Source organism: Chiroxiphia lanceolata, chromosome 8 (genome assembly GCF_009829145.1).
Source record: "Chiroxiphia lanceolata isolate bChiLan1 chromosome 8, bChiLan1.pri, whole genome shotgun sequence".
NCBI lineage: Eukaryota > Metazoa > Chordata > Aves > Passeriformes > Pipridae > Chiroxiphia > Chiroxiphia lanceolata.
The window spans coordinates 7,000,090-7,024,132 of record NC_045644.1 but is presented as its reverse complement, the minus strand read 5'-3'; the positions used below and the strand labels follow the sequence as shown (position 1 = coordinate 7,024,132).

The following is a 24,043-nucleotide window of genomic DNA, read 5'->3' as shown; positions in this document are numbered from 1 at the left end:
TAATTTACTGGAGCTTAAAAACAAGCTCCCAAAATGCTCTGTAACTGATACACTCTCTGACATCAACTGAAAGACATTACAGGTTTAATTTCTAGAAACGTTTTAAACTAAAAGTGGTAATGGTGCTTCCTTTGCCGTGGAGAACGTTTTGACTACTTACACAAGGACCTCATCCTCTGAAGTTATGCAAACTGCCCTGACACAACTACATATGCAAATTGAATTCCTCAGAAGAATGGAAAAAACTGTGGTCTGCGGTTTATCTGGTTTCAAGTTTACGAAGAAACACGAAGAGTCATTTTCCAGTGATGATGCTGAACCTCAGTTCGCAGGGTTTGTGCACAGCGTGTGTGAAATTAAACACAACAATCCCCCCTGAAGCTGTTACATTCACTGGGTCGCTCTGCAGCCTGGGTTGGGATGGTGCTAAGTGACTTTTGGTACAGCCATGTTCATCTCTTCCCTAAGGAGCTTTTTATTAAGTTTTGTTCCACTTCCTACTGTGCTGGAGAGCGTGGTGTGAGCAGCCACCCTGTGCAGGGACCCAGAGGGGAAGTAGGATAAGGCCCACAGGGCACGGCTGGCACTGACTACACACAGCACTGCTAGCCTTGTCCTGGCTACTCTTCCTCTCTTTTTAAAGCACAGTTTTCAGACTGCAGGGACAGAGGGCAGAGGCATGGAGAGGGAGAGGGGACTTTGCAGAGCCCCCACAGCTGAGGGACAGGCTCGGATCTGCCTCAGTGACACTTTCCCTGGACCAGACCCTGCTCTCGACTGGCCTCATGGAGAGTTAATGGATCACCTTCTTCCTGTTTGGAATTCTCTACACACAATATTCATTGGACCAAAGACAGACTACATCCAGCCACATGTCAGTGGTCCCTGCCCTAAGACAGCAGCAGCTCATTCTATTCCCCTCCTCTTCCTGTTTTCCACAAACTACTCAGAAGCATTTCCATAGTGCTCATCCTACTTCAGTAAACAAGTGAAGAGGGAAGGATTCTCCTCAATAAAGATATATAAATAAGTCATGTGATGCTGAAAAATATGCAGCCATCTGAAAAAATAGAAAATGAAATAAAAAGAGTTCTGTTTATTTGTATTTCTCTTCAGGAAGAGTTTTTCCTGAAGCTGTGGAGGGCTGGAATCAAAGCTGGCTGAGATGCCTGTGCAGTGCAAGCACCATGTACATACAACAGTAATCAACCAAGATGGAAGAAGAAAAATAAACATATGAATCCGAACTTGGCAGATACTGAAGAATGCAGGACTGATTAATGCACCTCAGATATTTGCAAATCCTTTCCATTGGCCAGAAAAAGCAAACTGCAGATTTTACACAGCACAATAAAGGTCCCAGGTTGCACCAGTAACCAGAGATTGTAAAGAAGTACAGGATGTGATCAGTTACTAAAAGCAAAAGATAAGATACTGCTAATGATCTTTGCTGCACATAGTTTCACTTTAAAACTCAAAAAACACGATTTTGTTGCTTTAACCATTTTTCTATAGGAGAAGTCGGACTGAATAAAGAAATCCTGTGGCCCTTCAGTACCACGTGGTTCCTTTCAGTGGCCAGGTTGGACAGGGCTTGGAGTAACGTGGTCTAGTGGAAGGTGCCCCTGCCCATGGCAGAGGGTGGAACGAGACAGGCTTTAAGGTCCTTTCCAACTCAAACCATTCTGTGAGTCTGTGACTCTCAGACTCTCAGTTGTGGCAGCTGTGGCACCAGCTCTTGGAGTGACCCAGCGCTTTTGCTGCTTTTCCAAGGGACGACACCTTTGAGCCCCACCAGCGCTCATTTCCTGTTGCTTATTTCCATGTTTCTGTATGAAGTCTGCTACTTAAACAAGTCTCCACTACATCAACACAATGTGTAAGAGGACCTTTTATACTTTTAAAATAAACCTGACACCCAAAGATTACTGAACATTCTATAACACGGGTTCAGTGTCACATTGCCCAAACAAGAACATTTTCAAGAAACAGCAGACACAGGACTGATCTATTACAAACCAATACCAGTAATTCTCATATTTCAATATTAGGGTAAACTAGACTTCACAACATATTTTTTTAATTACTCAAATATCTCTTTTGCTCAGGAGACTTGAAAGACCAATGCCAAACTAAAGTGAATTTTTTAAAACGTCAGAGTATTGTCAACGAAACAGAGTATTGTCAATGAGAACAAACAGTGCTTATATGCTGAATTTTTATAACGATTACTTAGAAATCCAGAAAGAGACATTTTTCAGGGCTGGTTTTTACCTTAGTTAGCAATTACACTTCACAACGCAAAAGATCCTGACATTATAAATTATGCCAATAAGAAGTGTTCACAAAACTCCATGAAAATAAGCTTTACCTTACCTGATAAAATTCCCGAAGCCAATTCTTCTGTAAATTTTCTGGCTGAAAAACAGAAGACAAAAATTAATTAGGAATAAGAGTAATGTATTTTCATAATAATATCCCGATACTTATTGCTTTCTTCAGTACATTCAAGTGGGGAGTTTTTTTCACAATCAATGCAAAAAGTACAAACACAAGGATGCTCCTCCATGATGCCAATGGACAATGCCTTTCGTTTCCAAGTCTCCTCTGATTCTCACCAAGAAGGCACACTTTGTATACGACTGCACAGCATTTGTACCCACACAGGTTTATCAGGCAATTAAATCAGCAGACTTGATTTGTGTTGAAATATCTCCTGTTACATGGGCACATTCATCACCCGGGGATCAGAAACTTCACCGACCCGTCCACACCCAGCCAACCTGAGTTTCAAGTGACCTGGATTTACTTCTAACAAATTGGGTCAGAAGGATGACAGTGCTTCTGCAGGATGCTCAAGTCCATTAGAGCTCCTGCCAAGGACAGACTGGAAGAAGCATTTCCAGATTGCTACAGAAGTTATGAAAACCAAAGCAGCAAAACCACAGTAAGTGCAAAATTCTGCCTTTTCAGCATTAGAGCCCAGCCTAGACACGATCACAGAGGGAGAGAATTGATTTGTTGAGCTTTATCTTCAACAACAAGACTTCTGGATAATTTTTGCATCCTGGTGGGGAATAAAAACTCACATGAGACTTTCCTGTCACAGCAGTGGCAGGACCATGCAGTATCTGTGGGAGTCAGCAGAACAAATCAAACTGAAAGCCAGAGAGATGCCTCAACATCATCCCTTACAAACAGCTCCAACGCCACCTGTCCAGAGGCAAAACACACAGGCATGAAACCTCTGTTATGCTCTATTCTCCCATCAAGTGTGTTATTTTCACGTAGTTGGATATAACTTTGAATTTACTACTTTATCCTGACTGCTTGTTGCATGAAGGTTTGCCCACAGGTACTGTAATGACTTGTAAGGCTGAAACATCCTGTGAGCCTCAAGAGTCTGCAAGAGTTTGTGAAAGCTGAGGGGAAAATGCACCACATTTGTCCCATGCTATCCATTACCTCCCTTTTGTTATTCATCCTTTGACAATTCCAGAATTGAGACATTACTGGTCAAGAAGGTGAAATTTCCTCTCCTTAGGAACAATTATTTTTCCCAGTGATGAACATTCTCCATATTCCCTATGGAAGCCCTCGCTCTGGGTGCAGAGCTTGAACCTTGGCCCAAGCTCAGGGACAGCTTAAAATAAAGCTGACCTTTGAGAAATGCCCACCAGGAACCACTTGTGTACCACCTTAACTCTTCTCCCTCTCGTCCTGAATGTAGTGAGACAACCCACTGAGGAACAGTAAGGGCTGTTGCTCTTATAACAGCCAAAGAGAAACCAAGCAAACCAGGAGCTGCAGCAATTTCAAGATGACTTCAGGGTGAAGTTACGAAGCGGGCACAGGACTTAGTGATGGTTGGTTTCTTTTAATCATTCTATAAAACAGATATGACCTGAGAACGTGCTTTGTATATGATTTGTTTATGATCTAAACCAAAGGGCCAGATTCACACCATCAAAAAACCAAGACCTTGGGGACTATGATACATTCCAATAAAGCCCAGCGTGGGGCTCTGGCACAGCTCTGACAGCACTGGGCGCTGATGTCCAAGCCAGAGTGGGGTCTCACTCAGCAACGGGCAATTTGATCTTAAGAAACAAACAACCCATGCATTCCTCACTCCCCTTTATTTGTGACAATCACAAGATGTCCTGGGGATCTCTTGAGTTTAAGAATAACCCAGCATTAACAGTAGTTATTCAGAGAGGAAAACCAAGGACATGTTTGCTTGTTCTGCCTCCACTGCCCAATCTAAGATGGGCATCACTATTTACTTGTCTGCAGGGAACCTCAGAATCATTTGGGTTTGATGAGACCTCCAAGATCATGGAGTCCAACCGCTCCCCCAGCACTGCCAACCCACCACAAATCCACATCCCCAGGTGCCACATCCACACAGTTTTTAAATTACTCCAGGGAAGGGGACTCCACCACTGTGCTGAGCAGCCGTGCCAGGGTCAGACAAGCCTTTTGGTGATGGAAGTTTCCCCAGTATCCAACCTAAACCTCCCCTGGTACGACTTGAGGTTGTTTCCTCTTGTCCTGTCACTTGTTACTCAGGAGAAGAGCCCAACCCCCACCTGGCTCCAACCTTGTTTCAGGAAGTTACAGAGAGCAAGAAGGTCCCCTGAGCATGAGATCCTTGCACAGAGACTATAAACAGAGCATCCCCACCTCCCACTGCAGGAAACATAAATTCATATGCAATACCCAGAGCTCCCAAGAAAATTCCAATCTCAAACCTGCATGAAACAAACCCACAGCACCTACATTTGAAGGCAGACCAGTGAGTTTTCAGTGTGAGCAGGAGTCAGTCACAAGTGATGATTTCAATCAAAGCTGCCAGTGGCACTCCTGCTACCACATTTCACTGCTACAGTTTCTACTAGCCCCTGGATTTGTGAAAAAGCAGGAACGGCCTACAAATAGGTTCTCATGGGAGAACAGTGCTTTGGAGTTTGGGTTTTGTTTGTTTTTAAAAAGTCTTTATTTTCTTCTTATTTTTAACCTCAGGAGTCAGTACCCGGAAGCCCACAGCCAAGTCCCCCATAGAGCTGCTGTGCACTGTCCCCGGGTGCATCGAGAACTTTGGCTCTGGAAGAACAGTCACCAATGGCCCAGAAAACCCTCACCTGACTCCTGTGAGACCCATCAAACTAACTAACAACAAAAGCAGAGGCTGAGAGAGAATGGATTTATGGAAATGATTGCAGAACCAAGCCAGGTACAATGAGATGAAGCAAGTCACCAAAAGCTGTAGGACATTCTACTTTTCCTCCTTTTCTCCCCTTTTAAGATGCCCAATAAAAATGGCAAAGTGGCACAGTCAGGAGAGCAAACCAGGGTGAGGGATGTTGGGGGGAGGCATGGGATGTTGGAGAGAGGGATGAGGCCGAGGGCCCTGGGGCAGCTGTGGGGTCAGGCCCCATCCCCACCAGGACTGAGGAACACTGCCCTGTGTCCTGTCCTGCCCTGGAGGCAGCAGCATGGAGACATGGAGCTGAACACAGGCTGCAGCTGCACGCCCAGCTCCAAGGGGCCGGATTTAAACAAGTTAATCCCATGAAGGGTTGTTAACTGTGCCACCCCGGGTGAGAAGTGAGGGGTCAAGTGAACATCACAGCTCAGAACAGAGATTCCTTGACACAGGAACAGCAGGTGGCAAAAGCCCAATGAAATAACACGAAGAGGTGCTGAACAAGGCTGTCGTGTGCAGATTCATTCCTTCTGGGATCCCACAGACACAGGAAGGTTTGAAGAGGTGATGACAGAAATACAAATTGGAGCAGGAGAAAGAAGCACCACTGGAAGGTGCCCATTAAGTCCCTGGGCAGGCAGTTCCAATAGAGTAGGTGCTAATGAGGTCTCCGGGGCTGCCAACACAGACTCCTCTGCCCAGCCTGGGTTTTGGTGAGCCCTGTGGCTGCTGTGATTCCCCTGGCTGCCCACAGCTTGGGTTGTCACCTCAATGCTCCGCAGATCTGCCCAGCTCCCCACTGCCGTGTCCTCCTCCAACAGTCTCTCCTACGGCATGACCACACTCTGTCCTTCCGTTTTTACCCGAGTGCTACAATTCTGTAACTGAGCCCTCTGCCTCAGACTCCTCCCCAGTCACCTCCTATAAATGAAACAATTTGAAGTTTTGAAGGACTGGAGATAACAATCAAGTAGAAAGATAATTTATCATCCTCTTATTTTTCTGTCTAAAAATAGACACCTTATATTTCATGTCTTCCACAGACTTTGGCCTTCTTCCCATCCTTTCTCTCCACACTCTGTCCTTCATTAAATTATCTCATTCTTTTTGTAATGTAACGGAAATTAATCTTTTCCCTGTCCTCTTCAATGCTAAATCCTTTCATACCCACTGAACCGATATCTCCCCACTCACTAATCCCAATCCCACCTCATCAGCCTCCTTTCTGGTTTCCCCCACCTCCAGCCCTGTGCCAGCTGGTTGCTCTGGGTCCTTCGCCCGTGTCCACACCGCAGCCTCAGCTCATGCCCTCGGAGGATCTGCCAAAGAGCAACAGCTCGAGCAACGGCAGGAGAGAACAAGAAAGCAAAACCAAGCTATTAACACTTTGTTTGGAATATCATGGAATCAGAGAATGGTTTGGGCTGGAAGGGACCTTAAACCTTATCTCATTCCAACCCCCTGCCATGAGCAGGGACACCTTCCACTAGACCAGGTTGCTCTAAGCCCTGTCCAACCTGGCCTTGGACACTTCCAGGCATGGGGCAGCCACAGTTTCCTGGGCAACCTGCCTCACCACCCTCAGAAGGAACAGTTTCTTCCCCATATCCCATCTAACCCTGCCCTCTGGCAGTGGGAAGCCATTCCCCCTTGTCCTGTCCCCCCAGACCCTTGTCCCAAGTCCCTCTCCAGCTCTCTTGGAGCTCCTTTAGGCAGCGGAAGGGGCTTCTAAGGTCTCCCCAGAGCCTCCTCCACTCTAGGGCGCTCTCTCAAGCACTCAGTGCTCTTCTTTCCCACCATTCTCTCTTGCCCTCACAACTCAGGCCCCGGGTCGCTCTGTGCCCATACTCCTTCCTGGGAACAAGCCTGGTCAGCACGGATTCCTCAGGGTTATTTGCCCACTTTAAGCTCAGGCTGCTCCTCAAACATGCACCAAATTCTGACATTCCCTGGGCTGAGCTCAGCAAACACCCCAAAGCCCAGGGGAGCATGGCTCTGGTTTCATCCTACCCTTCCATCGGGCACACATTTTGACTCCATAGAGCCACAAATAGAAACCCTTCCCAAAAAGAAACCCTCTCCCCCCAAACAAGCACAACTTCCAGACAGCAACACCACGTGGGATCCATGTTAAAATAACAGGACATGTGTCCTGCATGTGCTGCTCCCTTCAATTAAAAGCAGTTTTGACCTTTTCCTGGAATTCCAAATCCCACTAAGACCATCTCTTTTCATAAGAAGTTTCCACTTGAAGTCTATTTATGTCATGCTGGCCACTGTATTGGTCAGGCTTATAAGAAAAACCAGTCAGCTCGTGAACACATGGACACCACATGAGCTGGTAATAGCCTGAAAACAAGCAGCTTTTCAAATCCAACGTACAAGTAGTCTCTCTTCTCCTCAGTGTTTCCATTTCCAACAAAATTACACCCAACAGCCAAAAGAAAAGCTTTAAGCCTGTTGCAAAAATATATTCAGATGGGGAAGGAGTCTTTTCAAAAAGAAGGAGAAAGGGAAAATATATTTAGACAGGGTAAGGAGCCTTTCATTCGAAGGAAAAAAGGGGAAAGAACTAAATGAAACGAAATTAACAGCCTGGAAAATTTCTTTTTCGTTTCATTCAGAGGGAAATGGAAGAAAGCCGATGAATTATAGAAAGCAGGTTCTATTTTGTGAAGGTTATTTTTAGCAAAGAATAGGCTCATTTTTTAAACTAAAAGGAAAAAATTCTTGACTCACTTTGTGAAAACTCACTGAGCTCCAAAACGAACCAGAGGAGAACTGGCAAGTTGGATTCTGCACACTGACTGAACACAAGGCACAACCAAACGTCTAAGTGCCTGACTTAAACAGCTCCAAGAGCCCCACATGGGGTGAGGGATCCCTGGAACCCTGAGCTCCAAAGGTCTCCTGGCATCCCACAGCACTGCGTTGGCCCTGCTGCTGTTACAGACTCTTAGGGTGCAGTTCCAGGCAGGACCCCAGAGCCTCTCCATCTCTTCCTTCAAGCTACATTCAGACAAAAATATAAAATACAGGCTATTTTCCTCTCCCTTTATTGTACTTGGTTTTCTAGCTATTTAATGAAAAGCAAAATCTTTGATCAAGTTCTGTTTGACCACTAACAGTCTTATTCAAAAACTGCTTTCAGGTCCATCAACATGACTGACCATCAGAGCTATTTCAACAGAACTATTTATATTAAGATTTTTTGATCAAGATTTTTGATCTCCTATATTGTCTTCAGAAACCTAACAAAACCCTCCATCAGCTGGGTACTGTTATTGTGGTGTTTTGTACCAACTTTACACTCGCAGCTGACAAACAAACAAACAAACAAAGATAACCTGTACATTCTGTTCACATTATTAGTTCACCACATTTCAAAGCCAATACAGACAAACCATTGAGGAAAACTAGAGTTACACGCGATTTTAAGAAAAAACACCTAAGGAAAAGTGCAGATTCTTCAAAATCCAAACTTTTACTTAAACGCGGTGGTTTTATTGCTTACATTTGTACAAACAACTTCCAAATGCAAATTTAGTGTCCCTTAGTTCCAATGGTATGATGTTTAACAAGCAAGGCCAAGTGCCAGGTCCTGCACTTTGGCCACAACAACCCCCTGCAGCCTTCTCCAGAGTGGCTGGAGAATGACCAGGTGTAGAGAGACCTGGGGGTTCTAATCAACAGGAAGCTGAACATGAGCCAGCAGTGTGCCCAGGTGGCCAAGAAGGCCAGTGGCATCCCGGCCTGTATCAGGAATAGTGTGGCCAGCAGAACCAGGGCAGTGATTCTGCCCCTGTACTCGGCACTAGTTAGGCTGCATCTTGAGTACTGTGTCCAGTTCTGGGCCCCTCAGTTTAGGAAGGACCCTGAGGTGCTGAAGAGTGTCCAAAGAAGGGCAACAAGGCTAGTAAAGGGACTCGAGCACAAGTCCTATGAGGAGAGGCTGAGGGAGCTGGGGTTGTTTAGCCTGGAGAAAAGGAGGCTCAGAAGAGAACTTCTCACTCTCTACAACTCCCTGACAGGAGGTTGTAGCCAGGTGGGGGTCAGTCTCTTCTCCCAGGCAACCAGCAGTAGGACAAGAGGGCACAGTCTTAAGCTGTGCCAGGGGAGGTTTAGGTTAGACATTAGAAAGAAGTTCTTTACAGAGAGAGTGATCAGATAGTGGAATGGGCTGCCCAGGGAGGTGGTGGAGTCACTGTCTCTGGAGGTATTTAAGAAGAGACTGGATGTGGCACTTCGTGCCATGGTCTAGTTGACAGGGTGGTGTTGGGTCATGGGTTGGACTCGATGATCTCAGAGGTCTTTTCCAACCTGGTTGATCCCATGATCCTGTTTCTGAAAGCCCACGTGCTGTGAGGACACCAATCTGGACAAGATGTTCCATACCCTTGAGGACCTCACTGACTGAGATCAACCTAACATATTATGAGAAGATCCTAAAACAGACAAAGAATCACACAGATACCCTCAGAAGGAAAGCTGGGAGAGGGCACCTTCCGAGCAGGTGAGCCTGTGACAGGCGCTGCCTGACAGGCACTGGGATGCTCATTCCCAATCACTGATGGGAGTGTGAGGGAAAATACCCAGCAGATATCCTCCTACTGCTCCATCCCCTTGCTTTTCTTGGGTGCTTTAACTGATAGAGACTGGTAATTAACCAACACAGTCTTAATAATTGATACAACTCTATTTTTATAAAATACAAGCTGCTTGATAATCTGTAAACCAGCAGCATTCACAGAGGTGGATCCTCTTTCCTCTGCTGTATCATTTATGTCAAATAATGTCTTAAATGGGCAATGGCGATCCCTAAGTCCCTCTCGTCATGGGTTATAAACAAGGTAAACAAAAAAAAGAAGGAAAGGCAAACATTTCCTCTGTTCTTTCATAATGCCACACTATCCATATGTACAGAAGAATGAAAGCCAAGTAAAGCAGTGGACTTGGGAAAGGTGCATGTGGTTGTACATCAGTGCACACATACACACAGGGAGAGCTTAAAAGCCCCTTCCGCTGCCTAAAGGGGCTCCAAGAGAGCTGGAGAGGGACTTGGGACAAGGGCCTGGAGGGACAGGACAAGGGGGAATGGCTTCCCACTGCCAGAGGGCAGGGTTAGATGGGATATGGGGAAGAAACTGTTCCTTCTGAAGGTGGTGAGGCCCTGGTTGCCCAGGAAGCTGTAGCTGCCCCATGCCTGGAAGTGTCCAAGGCCAGGATGGACAAGGCTTGGAGCAACCTGGTTTAGTGGAAGATGTCCCTGCTCATGGCAAGAGGGTAGAATGAGATAAGGTTTAAGGTCCCTTCCAGCCCAAACCATTCTGTGATTCTATGATACTCCAGTCAAAGTATTAATATATGTCCCAAGCCTATTCTTTCCTCAGCTAATCAAATGTCACAGAACAAAAGAGAAAGGCTTCCCTCAGCACTAATGAAGCTCAGCTTTCAATTATAACATTCCCACACTACAATTAATTTAAGATACACATTTTTAGTAGAGTTAGATAACCAGTAATTTTCTTAAGGGTTACCTTACATTACAGAGATGGAGCAACAAGACTTTTACACTTCTAGAATTGTTTGTGTAGAAAATAATACAATAGATCTGATGGCAACATGACCAGGTTTACACAGGTCTAACACAGATCCAGACACACCCTTAAAACATGAAGTTAAACCACTTTTAACCCCCATGTTTCCTGCAGGTAAGCAGCACACAGACACTGTTTATGGCCTGGCACTCGGGGTGGGGGGCAGCCTGGGCTGTCTCTGGGCACACACCACACCAGGAGTGGAGCCAGAGCGTGGTCCCACTGGGCTGATCCCCCTCCATAGCCCATGCACAGGATACATCCAGCTAAGCACCAGCACAGGGTGGTAACTACTGCTGAACAATGATTTACAAGTAACTGCTAAGACTGGAATAAGTGGCCCAGAATCTTAACTCTCCTGACCCCAGTGAACTCCCCATGTGCTTCAAATTTAACTTCTATTACCAACATCTTATTGAAAGCTTAAAGGCTCCTGGATATTTGAATAACCAGCGTGTTAAGAGCATTAACAAGAGTTAATCCAACACCACACAAACTATAATTGTAAGCAAACAGCAGGGATTAACCACATTAATACACTCAAGTTTTCCATTGCTTTGTGTCCTGATTTTGGAATGGCACAGGAAAAACTGAAAAAGAGGGTAAATCAAACATATGTACTCTTGCACACAGATAGATAAAATAGAGCTCTGGCAACATTCACACTCACAACCACCACCGTGGTCTGTCCTGTGTATTTGCAGGTTTCCCTCTGGTTTTGTTTGAAATGATACCTTTAAGAACTCCCCCCAGGTTGAACATGGGAATATCTATAACTGTTCTTTTAGTTCTACCTGGTATGGAAACATGCCCAGGGGAGCAGCATCATCCTGACTCGTGTCTCCCAGGCGGGTGGTGGGCACAGACCATTGAGCCACGAGCAGTGAACGGCTCATCACTCTGTGAACACTGGATCTGCCCACTGCAAGTGACCTCTGCCACCCTCTGAGGAGCCCAGCGAGCTGAGGCCTGCCTGGCAGGCAAGAGAAGCAAGAGAACTTGCACATGGACTAGCAGAAAGGAAAAGAAAGTCCTTGTCCATCGCTGACAGAAGTCTGATTAGTAATTTGTCTCTCTGAGCCAAATCAAAGCGAGATGTGTTGAGAGCTGTACACCAGTATATTCCAGCTGTATACCAGTATATTCCAGCTGTACATCCACCCTGTCGCTGTGGCTGCTACCACATCATTACAATTTTCACATGTCCAAACTACAACAGGGACAGACCTAAAAATTCAGGAAACTTTTAGTTGCAGAGCCCCTATGAGTCAACAGAGACCCAGCAGTGACGGCAGCCACTAAAGCCAATGATCCAAACAGTTCTTCCTGTAGGCTGGGTTTTATGGAGGCTTGAAAATATCCCACATGTTTTATTAATCCTGTGGGCTGTGACAGCTGCAGGCCTTTTCACAGCCATGCTGTGCTGGCGTTGTGAAGCAGAATGTCCCACAGACTCCCAGTGCCTTCTCCACAAGAAATAAACAGACTGATGGGAGCACCCCGGGCCAGTCATTCCGCACAGACACACTGCACCTACCCTGATACACCTACAGCTCTGGGACACCTGAGCCCAGAAACTCAGGGAGTAACTGCATAGCAGGAGGCTGGCATAAAATATTGCCTTAAATTAATAAGATATGTGTTCCATGGAAAAATAATAATAATGTAATATTATGTAAGAGCTCACGTTTGCAGACAGTAACGTTTCTGACCTAAAGCTCATGAGCCACATGCATTGCTGTCTAGCAGTGTCTAACAATTCCTCTGAGCAATAAATGCTCTTTCCTCAAGAAGATATATCCATATTTACAAGCCACACACTGTGAGACAGGGCACTGCTCTGCCGGGGATGGAATTCCAAGCCTTTCCCAGAATCGCTGCAGAGTCAGTCCCAGGAGAAACATGCCAGCAGCATGCGAGCTGTCAGCAAGGCAGCCCCAACAACACCCTGTTCCACCCGAAGAAAGAGCTTTCATACCAAAATACCAAAGTCCCAAGACTGGCTGTGAACTTACCACCAAGCAGACCCTGGGGATGCCAAAATACAGTTTGTCACACTAATAAATACACAGTGATCTAAGGTAAGTATCTGATAATAAGGAGACACTGAGTTGTTTACATTCTATTTCAGAAATAAAGTGCTGAGGGAGACATTTAGAAATTAATTTCAATTTGATCTAGAGAGTAGGTTTTCATGATTGTTATCTTTTCTCCTTGCTGCTGTACAGGTGTCTGTAATAAATGCATCTCTGATCAATGGCCCAAGAGTCCACAAAGTTTATTCCCAGCTTTATTCAGAGCCATCGCATGGAAACGCCAGCCTTGTTTTAGCAATGCTGAGGGGGAGCCTGGCAGAGGTGGTTTAGAACTGACTGTTCTTCTGCAGGATAATGCCCTCCACCCACAACACTCCTGCACACACACACAGCACTCCCACAGAGCCAAATGCTTGGCTGGGACAAACCATCTCATGCTGGGAAGGAGCTCCAGGATGAGCAACCCGGGATCATCAGGAGTGATATGAGACAAGTAGCACAGGCACAGCCCCCAAACCCACGTGGCACAGGTTGGTGTGCCACACACAGCACCGGGGTCCAACAGCACCCAGTGCCCAAGGGCTCCATGGCACACAGTTCCCAGCACAGGAGACCCACGGGAAAGCACCTGGTTATAGTGGGGCTCAGAAGGCACCCAAGTTGTGGGCACTAAATGCTGCTTCACAGTGCCCTATTTCTCACAGAGGGAAAATGAGTCTCTGTCAAATCCTGCCCTGGCAGGAGACTGATGCCAGACAGCCCTGGGTGCCTGAGGGAGGGCTGGACACATGAGCAATGCATAACCAGGGTAGCAGCTGCAGAGAGCAGCAGGGACCAGAAAAGCCAAATGAGCCCATCCATTGCTTAGCTCAGGTGAAAGGACCTGGAGAGTCTTCTCCTAACAGGTGACAGACACTGGAGCAACCTCTTCCACTGTTGTGTCATAACCAGGTGTCCTTGAGCAAAAGCAACATTTGGCATTTACTTTATACAGGAAGGATGGGGGGAAAACACCCAAGCAACAAACCAACCGAACACAGGAAGCATCAGTTGTCCTGTATATATTATTACTGACATCTTATTTGTTCAGGAGCCCAATCCTCTTTCCTCCTGCACCCTCAGGATACTCCAGAAAACAAGGTTTAGGTGCTACAACTGCCCTTAAAACACAGTTGCTCTAAGAGGAAAAATATATAAAGAAAGTCTCTAGATGATGCTTTATGGTAAAAATAAAGTATACAAGGAGAAATAAATCTTCGAAGTCATGGACAACTCAAACAATTTAGAGAAACAAAGTCCTAAAAGGAAAATAGTTTTGCTCAATTAATAAAACATTGCTGATACAGTTTTAAGGAAGTCAAAGCAGCAGAACCGATATGTGCAATTGGAAATAAGATCCTCAGTATTCCCTTAAGTTTCCACAAAAGGCCATTAGGCGTCTGGCAGAGAGGAAAGCTTAGAAAGATATAAATTGGCAGAGACATGTGCATGGCCCTTTACAAAGTATTTCATCCAGCCAGCTCCGGCAGAGGCAAACTCTCAAATGAAATACATAAATACTTCCCTGCTGCTTTTAAAACAGATGTACATTTAAATCTGGCATTGATATTCATTTGGGAACCTCAATATCAAGCGATATTGAAACAGTGATTTTAGATGCCTGGAATGCTGATTCCTTCAGATCTTTATTTCAGTATATAAATCTTAGGGACTGTGTTTGGGTCCCAATTGCTATACAGATCCATTCACAGTCATAAGGCCCCTGGGCTTCTACACAAAAAAAAAATGGATGTATAGTCAGTGTGTCTGGTCTCAGTCAGGATACACCTTCAAATAACACACCAGGGCTCAGTCCTCATGTTACAGTGGAAAAACAAGCAAAAATATTCCAAACACAGTATGTTTTGAAAGTGAATGTTTTCCTGCTCCCCCACCCCTCAAAGAAAAAAACCACACTTTATGGAATAAAATGGAATTTTAGCAGCTTTCACGAAAGAAGAAAATAAAGAATGAACACATGAGCTAAAAACAAAAATATATTCCAAACTCTGGATTGCGCAACGTTATGTTAATTTATGAGGTTACTACAGTGTCAAAAAGGCTGCACTGATGGCAATTCTGGAATTCCAGCCACCCTTCCCTGCAGTGAGCACTGACAGGCAGGACTTCAGCATTCCCATGGAGGACACCTGTCCAACACTGCACAGGAGTAGGGCAGGTAGCACCCCTGAAAACACACCTCCTACCTGTGCCCAGGTGTAAGGGAGAGGGACAACTACAAAAAACAGTTCTCAATACCCAAATCCTCTAGTTAAGGAAATATTCGCAGAGAGTTTTCCATGCAAACTCTCCTCCTGTTGTGGGAGAGAGGCAGAAGTGAAGCTCGCTGCTGTCACTGCAGCAATCCTTCCCTTCCCACTTCCTTTGCAAATGTCAGCCCCCACAGAACATAAAGCAGGAGGAAGGCCCCAGCTGTTCACCCATGGGATGTGTGATGCCCATCAGCCCCTCTGCCCTCTGGGCAGGCCACTGATCTGCTATGCCCAGTTCATGTCCACTGTGCCCATGCAGGGCAGGGTCAGCAGCTCCTTGCTGGGATGTGTCCCAGGCCTGCCCTGCTCCCAGGCACCTCCAACCCCTCCACAGCACCAGCCAGCCCTGGATGAGGATCAAGGGCTGCAAACGCAGCAGTCAACAGGTTCATTGTCACCTGCCACAGGTGTCACACATGATCTGAACTGGGGGCTGGGGTGGCAGGAGCTGGGGGGGGTCTGCTGGGGGCCCACCCTTTCCCCAGCAGGTCCCCATTGCAGGCATTTGGGGATGTGTTCAGAGCTTGGGAGCATCCCCAAGGATGCAGGCCTGTAGCCCCCATGCTCAGAGCCCCCTCAGTGCCCAGGCCTCCTTCATCAGGCACCACCAAGCAGCCCCTGGCTCAAGGGGGGGTTGCTGCCTGAGAGGGATTAGGGCATCCTGACCTTCCTTCAGCAAGGAGAGCTTCCATTTGCTCTGAAGGGGGAAAAGCAAGGACAACCCACACTGCTGTCAGGCAGAGCTATGGAGAAACACATCCTGTGGTCTCCATACAGTGTGAACCTAGGCACCATCAGGAATTCTACCCTCGTAAGGACTTTAAGGAGTCCAAAAAAATAAAGGGGAGAAACTGATTAAAAAGCTGACTCTCTCATACACAAAGTCACATCACCTGGTCTCTTTCCCATTTCTCAGTACTTCATGAGGTGCCGAGGAACGGGACGTGCCCCTCTGGGGGACGCTGCCTTCTCCAGCACAGGGCCAGTGCTTTTGATGCAGAACACCCAAGGGATTGCCCACAATGACTGCTCCACAGGCAGGAGCTCCGCGGCACTCCAGACCGTTCAGGAATGTGTGTGCTTAAGAACTTGGGAGAACTGGAACAAAACCAACACCCTTAACACAACCTGGGAAAGTTCAGCTGATACAGCATGAAACAGTGTTCTTCTCTGGTTTTAAAGACACCATTGAAGTTTACTGAGACAGGACAAAGTGTTACTCAGGAAAGCTGGAACATTTTGTACAGAAATACATTATTGGAATATTCCCCTTTTTAAACATGCTCCCCACATCAGGCAGTGATGTAAGTGGAGGCGGCTCAATACGCCACTGCTGTTGCAACATCACTTCTGACAAGCAGGAGAAGACACAGATCCCCTTGGGGCACGGGAAGGGAGAGATCTGCCCCCATAGCACCACTGCCCACACGTGCCCTGGCCCGCACTGGGGACTGCAGTGCTGTGTCCCACCAGGGCTGCCACCACACACCCTGCACACCGCTGTCACCTCACACCTGCCCTCACTTACTGCTTAAGGACTCCTAAATGGAGCACCCGCTGCTCTGCCACATACTGAGGAGCTCACATTTGATTTTTTTCTCCAGAGCCTTTAAAAGAGCTGCAGGAGTTCAGAAAACCCCAGCTCAGAGCAGACATGGCCAGTGGAGCAGCTGCTCCATCATCCTGCCACATGGACAAGAATGACTGTAGGAAACACTGAGGGGACACTTTTTGAGGAAATCAACAAACAGAGGTTTTCACTTTACATGTCAGACACATGATCGCTGCCGTGGAAGGTTCACAGAGCTGTGGGAGGAAGCACGCTGCAGTGTGTGGGAGGGCAGGGACGGCCTGTCTCCCCAGACAACAAACACCCACTGGGGGCTCCAGCCACACACACCCACACGGGGACACACACAGCTACAGCAGGGGTGAAAACACGAGCAAACCTTCCTGAGCTCCTGCCCTGTAAATAAGTTGCCCACACACCTAAACCGAGCTCCTGTCCCCATGTAGGTAGGGCACGTGTCCAGGTGTCACCCTGGGACCCCACAGTGACAGCTGGGGTTCCTCAGGACTTGGCACAGTTCATGGCTCTGGTGCCTGTCCCCTTGTCCACAGAGGGACAGGCTCGGCCCTTCTCATCTCTGTCCCCACAGTCTATTTATAGAACCCTAACAAGGGAGAGGAAAACAGATCCCGTTCCCCAGGGAACGCATCTGCTGCTGCAGGGCTCATCCTACCACCACAGCCCTGCTGTGTGGAAAAACCCAATTTTCCCTCCTCAGCAGAGCTGTATGACCTGTGGGTTCTGGACAAGCACTGAAACATGGCTCTGAAACGGTCCTGTTCCCACCTCCCAAGAGAAGTTCCAACTCACACCCAGAAGCACAAAGGCAGTGGTTACAGGGGAGAAAAACAATCTTTCCTATGGAATAAACTGTCCAGGCTTTTCATTTTGCCTTTTTCTGCATTAAGTTCAAAGTAAAAGTCAACTCTCCTGTGGGTGCGTTTCCACAGGAAATCCTGCCCCTCGTTCACTCTTATCCCTAAAGAGAACTGCTTCCTTTGGCTTGAAAGGCGACTGCCTCCAGCCCTGTGCCACAGTGAATACTGTTTAACACTAAATATAGATTCTGAAGGAAGGAAACATCAGGCAGACAACAGCAGCAAGGAACGTCAGCCAGTGTCAGATGGCGCCCGACTACGAGAACACACCTTCTGCTAACACAGAACCTGCAGAGCAACCAACAGTGAGATCACAGCTTCTCTCAGGTTTAAGAAAAATCAATCATTGCTGAAAATAAATACAACCCCCCCCCTAAAGAAACAAAAAGCATGCACAGATCAGAAAGACACCCTGCTAGAACTCCAGCCCTACGGGATCCTCTGTTTTTCCTCATGTTAGTGGTTGCATTCACTTGATGCATTTTATGTTGTTAAGCACACAGACTCTGTTCCACTCTGTACAGCACAGATCTTTACTTTGGGAGGTCCCCCACACTGCACAGAACCCAGCATGCCAGCACCTGGTGCCCCCTTCTCTGCCAAACCCCCACAGCTCCAGCCCCACAGTTCCTCAGCCGAGGCACTCCCAGCTTTCCCTGGGAAAGTGAAACCTTATTCATAACAACCACACACAACCTTGGCAGTTTGTGTGTCCAACCCCACGTGTCAACCCTCAACACGAACAATGACATCTAATTCCAGCCCTATCTTCAAACCATCGCGCTGTCCCACACCACAAGCTTTGGTCAAGGGACCAGCAAGCAGCAGCATAACCCAAACTAGGAGCACTTTGGTTATTCCCCCTCAAACACCTGGCTGGGAAAGGAGGATGCTGGAGTTTGCTAGTGCACCAGCCCCTGTGTTGGAGTTTCCCAGCAGGAACCGTGGTCCGAGCAATGCTCAAGCTCCCACTGCAGGCACCATCCCCACTGCTGCTCCCAGACCTGAGAGACCTCCCCTCTCGCACAAACTCCCTTCAGCCTTTCCCTGCAGACACCTCCCAAGCTCCCACATCTCCAGCCATATGTGCCAAGGTCCCCCAACAAGGAAAACACAGCTAACAGTGCATTTCTTGTGTAAAACAAATGGCAAGTTAAACTCAAACTGAAGATCCAGTCCAAAGTCTTTGCTTTGGCCCAAAGAAGTGCAAGAAAGGTTATCCAACTACAACCAGAGGTCAAAAAAGCCAAGCTTAATGTGTTCCCTGGTCCTGCTGTATATGGATAAATGAGCCCCCCATACTCAGGAACACAGGACAGGTTGGTGTGTGAGGCAGCACTCCCAGTGCAGCCCCCTCTCTGTTCAGGGCACCTGCTCACCCCAAACCTGCTGCTCCAGCCCTGTACTCCAAATACCACACTCACCTCTTCCTGTCTTTATAGACAGCTATTTTATTTTTCCTTCTCTTCATGTTAAGTGTTGATACATAGTTGTCTAATTTCCATCTGTCTCCCAATCAAGCTCTTCAAAGCCTGTTACACTCAGCAAGACAGAGTATGTTCCATAAGGATCCATTTTCCCTCAGCATCACTGTGGATACACAGCTCTGAGTGCTGTGACTATCCCCAGAGGGGAGCACCAAAGTGCTCATGCCTCTTGGGATACACACAGTCTCAGCTCCACCTGAATAAAGGTAATATATTATTAACCAACTTTTCAAAGAAAATTACTAAGCTGACTCTGCATTTGCAGGTGGGGAGAGATTAATCAATGAATTAAGTTATTTTCAAACCAGTGTGACCAGTGGTTAGTGGCACATAAGGTATTTAATATCTAAAATCTCCTGGCTGCAATGGGGCTACTAAGAACCAAAGTGACGTTTCAAAGAGAAAAGCTGCCACAGCAAACTTTGGCAGAGCTACAGCTCTTCCATCTCTTCCCATCTGCATTTCCAGCACAATTTCCCATGCTTTAGGTGAGAAGGTTTTTGTTTGAAACTCACTGAAAACTGGGACAGATATTAACAAACGGTAAGTGTGTTATTTTTGCAATTCTCAGTGTAACTCTGTAAACCAAAAATGGTCAGTGAGCTAAGGCATCCCACCGCAGAGCTCACGCTCATGTTTGGCAGAATTAGGGCCCAAATTACCTTTCTGTAGATTTTCAGCAAGTACCAGGGAAGGATCACATCAGGCAGCAAACAAAAAGTACAGAAATGAGAGCACATTTTCACAATACAGCTGCTGAGTGTAACTGAGTGCCTGCAAAGCAGGAGTTCATCCAGGGAATTAAGGTTCCTGCTATGCAACCCTCCCCAGGGCACTGGCAAACCCCTCAGAGACAGACTGTCTCCTCAGCTCCTACAGCATCAACTGCCTCAGCACTCAAAGTTTTGCTTTGTGCTTGTGATCTACACCTTTTAAAATTATTTAAAAAAAAAAAACAAACAACCCTCCAAAGACCATGTGAGTACCTCAACTGTTATTCCTATCAAAACTGTAATTTCTCACTGGTGAGTACAGAAAAACTCAAAGACATGATGCAAGCATTCTCTAATGTGTAACAGCCAGAAAGCAAATTAATAGGCCCCTAAAACTCCTGATTTCAAGTTACAGCAGTTACTGTATCGGGCTAGAGGTTGGCAGCTTCCCCAACCACCCCATGACAAGGACAGAAACTCAGAAACTCCTCAAGCTCCAGCCCCATGCGCGAAAAGAAAACCCTGTTCACAGCATGAGCAGTGATCTGAGAGGCTGCAATGAGCTCCAAGAAGTTCAGGGGCATTAGTACTGCAAAGATACTTTTCGAGGTGTCTTTTTTGTAAAAAAAACAAACCCAATTTATTTACCACACTTCATAACACATCTTTTGGACATGTGCTTGACATTCAGTAGCACTGATTTCACACAAGTGAAATCATAAAGGGTTAAAGCAGGGCACTGAGCTGGATAAGGAATAAATTGCAGAAGTTACATCAATAATGGCAGACATGAAGCACCACCATAGTTGGGACAACAAAGAGCTTCACTACTCAGGCAGAAGGTGAGCAAGTTTTGCCACCCAACTTACTGCCCTAGGCACCTTTCCTCCAAGGATCCCGGCTCTGCTTCCAATCTGAGCGCACTCCTCCATCCATCTGCAGCGTGACTCAGATTCTCATGTCACATCTCCCAGGTAAACTCTTGGCAGCTTCGCTCCCGGTTTATATCATCCATTGGAGGTTTCATCCACTACTTCAGCTCCCTGGTCCCTCTGAAATCCCAAATTACAGCAAGGAGGGTGCCAGCCCCTCACTATGCCCAGCACAGGTACAGCAGCCTATGCCCCATGTAATTCATTAACTGTAAACGTATGTATGTTTTTTATCTATATGCAAATATATGTTTAATATTCTATGAACTCTCAAGAATGTAAGATTACAGGGAGCTCAGCAGGCTAGAAGCCAGTATGGAAGGCTGTTGTTTCAGTATACAACACACTGTTCAACTCCTTTCAAATTTTTAGTGTCCCCCTGAAATTTCAGTAGATTTTTACAAGGCTCTATCTTGGGAGAACGCAAAAACATCTGGCAAATCCAATGTGAAAGCAATCAAGAGAGGAAGCTTTGGCCAAAAACAAACAAACAAACCAAGCAACTAGGAGCCAACCTCTCACTATTGACACAAAACATCTTGGGAAGGCTGAGGAAACTGGGGGGGGGGGGGGGGGAGGTTATGTGAAGTCAGGCAGCTTATCCTCAAAATAGCAGAATGTGAACAGAATGTGGAATAAATGAAGAGGCAAGAGAAGGGGTGAAGTGACCTGTGACAGACTGAAGTGACTTGTGTGAATACAGCCTGGACAGACGTGACACAGAAGACAGGCAAAGCCTTTTACGGTGACCGGGTGCAAACCAACAACCTGAGCAAGTCAGGCAGCAGGACTGACCACAGGCCTGGGCAGAGGATTAGCATGGTCATGACTGAGCCTGAACTCGAGGAGCCAGAAAAACACCATCTGCTCTGGGGTTGGTAGAACTACCCCTGTGAGTCTCCTGAAGAAATTCTCAAGCCCATGTAGAAAGTGCCACTGGCAGAAAGCTTCCCACATACAAAAAGAGGAACAAAAATGACGAGGCTTAGTAATAGACAAACCCACAGGAAAAGGGACAAAAAAATGCACGTGCAAAACACTTAGTTCTCCCCTCAACTCATTAAATAGCACTTTGCCTTCTACACTCATCCACAGAATTATTCACCAGACATGGCCAGGGATAGAGACTTCCTATTTAAGAAGTTACATCTCTGGAAGATTCTTCCTTACTGTAGCCACTTCTCACTCAGATAAGAGACAAGACTGCAGCAAGAGAACTGATACTGCATACATTTCCCCAGAATTACTGAACTCTTCCCAACCTACTGTACATACACAGTCTGGCACACTGGACTGGAATAAGCACATGCTTGAAAATCAAAATGCAACTCAAGTACTGCAAGAACATGTACTCTGGGTCCCGCGTAACCATCGTGTTTTGGAGAAAACCACTCCTTTTTGTAACACAGCAGTCACCACCCACTGCTGCTGACATGACAGACTTTGAGGGGAACAGAAGGAAGACATCTTCAGTAGAAAAATTTATTTTCCATCTCCAAAAACCTCCTATATCAGCAGCAAGGGTGCATCCACCTCAGGGATGGATCCTGGGAGGGGAGGTGACTCCATGTCGGTGGGCAGCTCACACCCCCCAGGGCAGTCTGGAGCTCACACTGTGCTACTGCTACGGGGTCAGATTACTGTACTCTATGTACAAGAAAATTAACAAGACCAAGCACAAAACCCAATTTCCACAAGCAATTTGTGGACACCTTTATTCAAGCCGGTTTGACCCAACAGTAAAACCCAAACGTGCGGCATCGCGAGGTACCAACGCAAACCTCCCGCCGGCCAGCCAGCAATAACACTGCTGCAGCCAAAATCCATTCTGTGTCCGTGGCCCCAGAAACTCAAAGCCACCATGGAAAATGTTGTATATTTAAACCTAACTATTCAGAGATATCCTGTTTGCAGTGAGGTAACACCTCTATTTTTCTCTGTCACAAGGAAGTGCACTTCACCTAGTATCAACATTCCTCTCCGCGCTGGAATGGCTCTTTTCCTGTTTAGGAAAATGGGCTTCAGGGTTCCAATTAGGCTCTGACAAAACGTAAGGACAACTTTGACTTTTTCCCCTGAAATTTTCTTCATATTTTTGAAACATTCCAATTGACTTACGGTTTACACTGGGAAAAGCCATCTCGAGTTTTCTCTGACCACCTCAGCCAGATAAAACTGCAATGGACTCAGTGGGTACCAAGGCACAAGGATGCACTTCAGGACATTGCTGCTGATCTGGGGGTACACTCACAAGGAAAACTGTATGTGTTTTTAAATGTTTCTCTTGGAGGTCTCTGGAAACACATATTTATGCTGTAATATATTAATTTTATAAGAAAAGAAAGAGTAAAATTCCTTAAGTTCAGGATTGAGAATTAAGGCTATCAACACAGTTGCCATTCCCTTGGCCTGGAAACTGCCCCATGTCCCTCATGCTGGAGCTGATGCCTCCTGACGTGGAAAGGGCCCACAGAGGGGGAAGAACAGAGGCTGCACCTCAGGAACCATCACCCTCAAGCAGCCCCTGCAGGCACACGGCCACTAAACAGGATTCTGAGGCCAGGGATGAGCTCCTGGATAATCAAGGACAACTCTCTTTTTTTTTCCTAGAGGGAAAATATTCCTGCAAATTAGCATCAACAGTTCAAAATCACTGAACCATCACAGAGAACAATGGGAAGGCAGATGTGTAAAACAAATACACCACTTCACTACAACATCAGGCGTTTTAAACTTACTCTGCTGAATCTCTCCCAAGAGCTGCAGGTTCAAAGGGAGCCTTTACAGCAACCCCACTGCAACAAAGCAGGTCTGAACTGACTTTGTTCACCTATCTCTCTCTCTCTCATCCCCTCTGATCCCACGGCACAGAATTCAGGAATGAGGCAGACCAGGAATGATAAAAATAGTGAGATTCAGGTGCTGGAGAGCATGGACATGAGCCAGTCCATACTGCTAAACTGGGACATTATGTCTTACTACCAGGCACATGAGGAGACAGGACAGCCATGGGAAACACGCTATTCCTCTGCCTTGCCTCCTCCAGGAGTTTCCCTAGAAGTGTGCGTAGTGCTGCCCAGCTTGTGGCACAGACAGAGCAGAAAAATGTTTGGTTTCAGATTTCCCAAGAGCACTGCATATGCTGGACTCCCCTCCAAGCTGGCAGTCCCCCCAGAGATCACAAGTATTGTTTGAGATAACACAAGATGCTCACTATCTCCTGCAATACCAGATTTCCCTCACCCAGAGAAGTGGTAACATCAGGCTATATGGAGATTTTTCACTGTGCCACTTTTCTACACTGACAGC

General features: G+C 46.6%; 1 protein-coding gene across 3 annotated transcripts in view; it reads right to left on the bottom strand.

The window, feature by feature from the left end:
* INPP5A (inositol polyphosphate-5-phosphatase A) overlaps positions 1–24,043 on the bottom strand; it is a 193,204-nt gene that overhangs the window by 143,078 nt on the left and 26,083 nt on the right. For all 3 annotated transcript variants that reach the window (XM_032694962.1, XM_032694961.1, XM_032694963.1), the window contains exon 2: positions 2,377–2,418. In XM_032694962.1, coding sequence (XP_032550853.1) covers positions 2,377–2,418 — 42 coding nt within the window. The remainder of the gene's footprint in view (positions 1–2,376; positions 2,419–24,043) is intronic.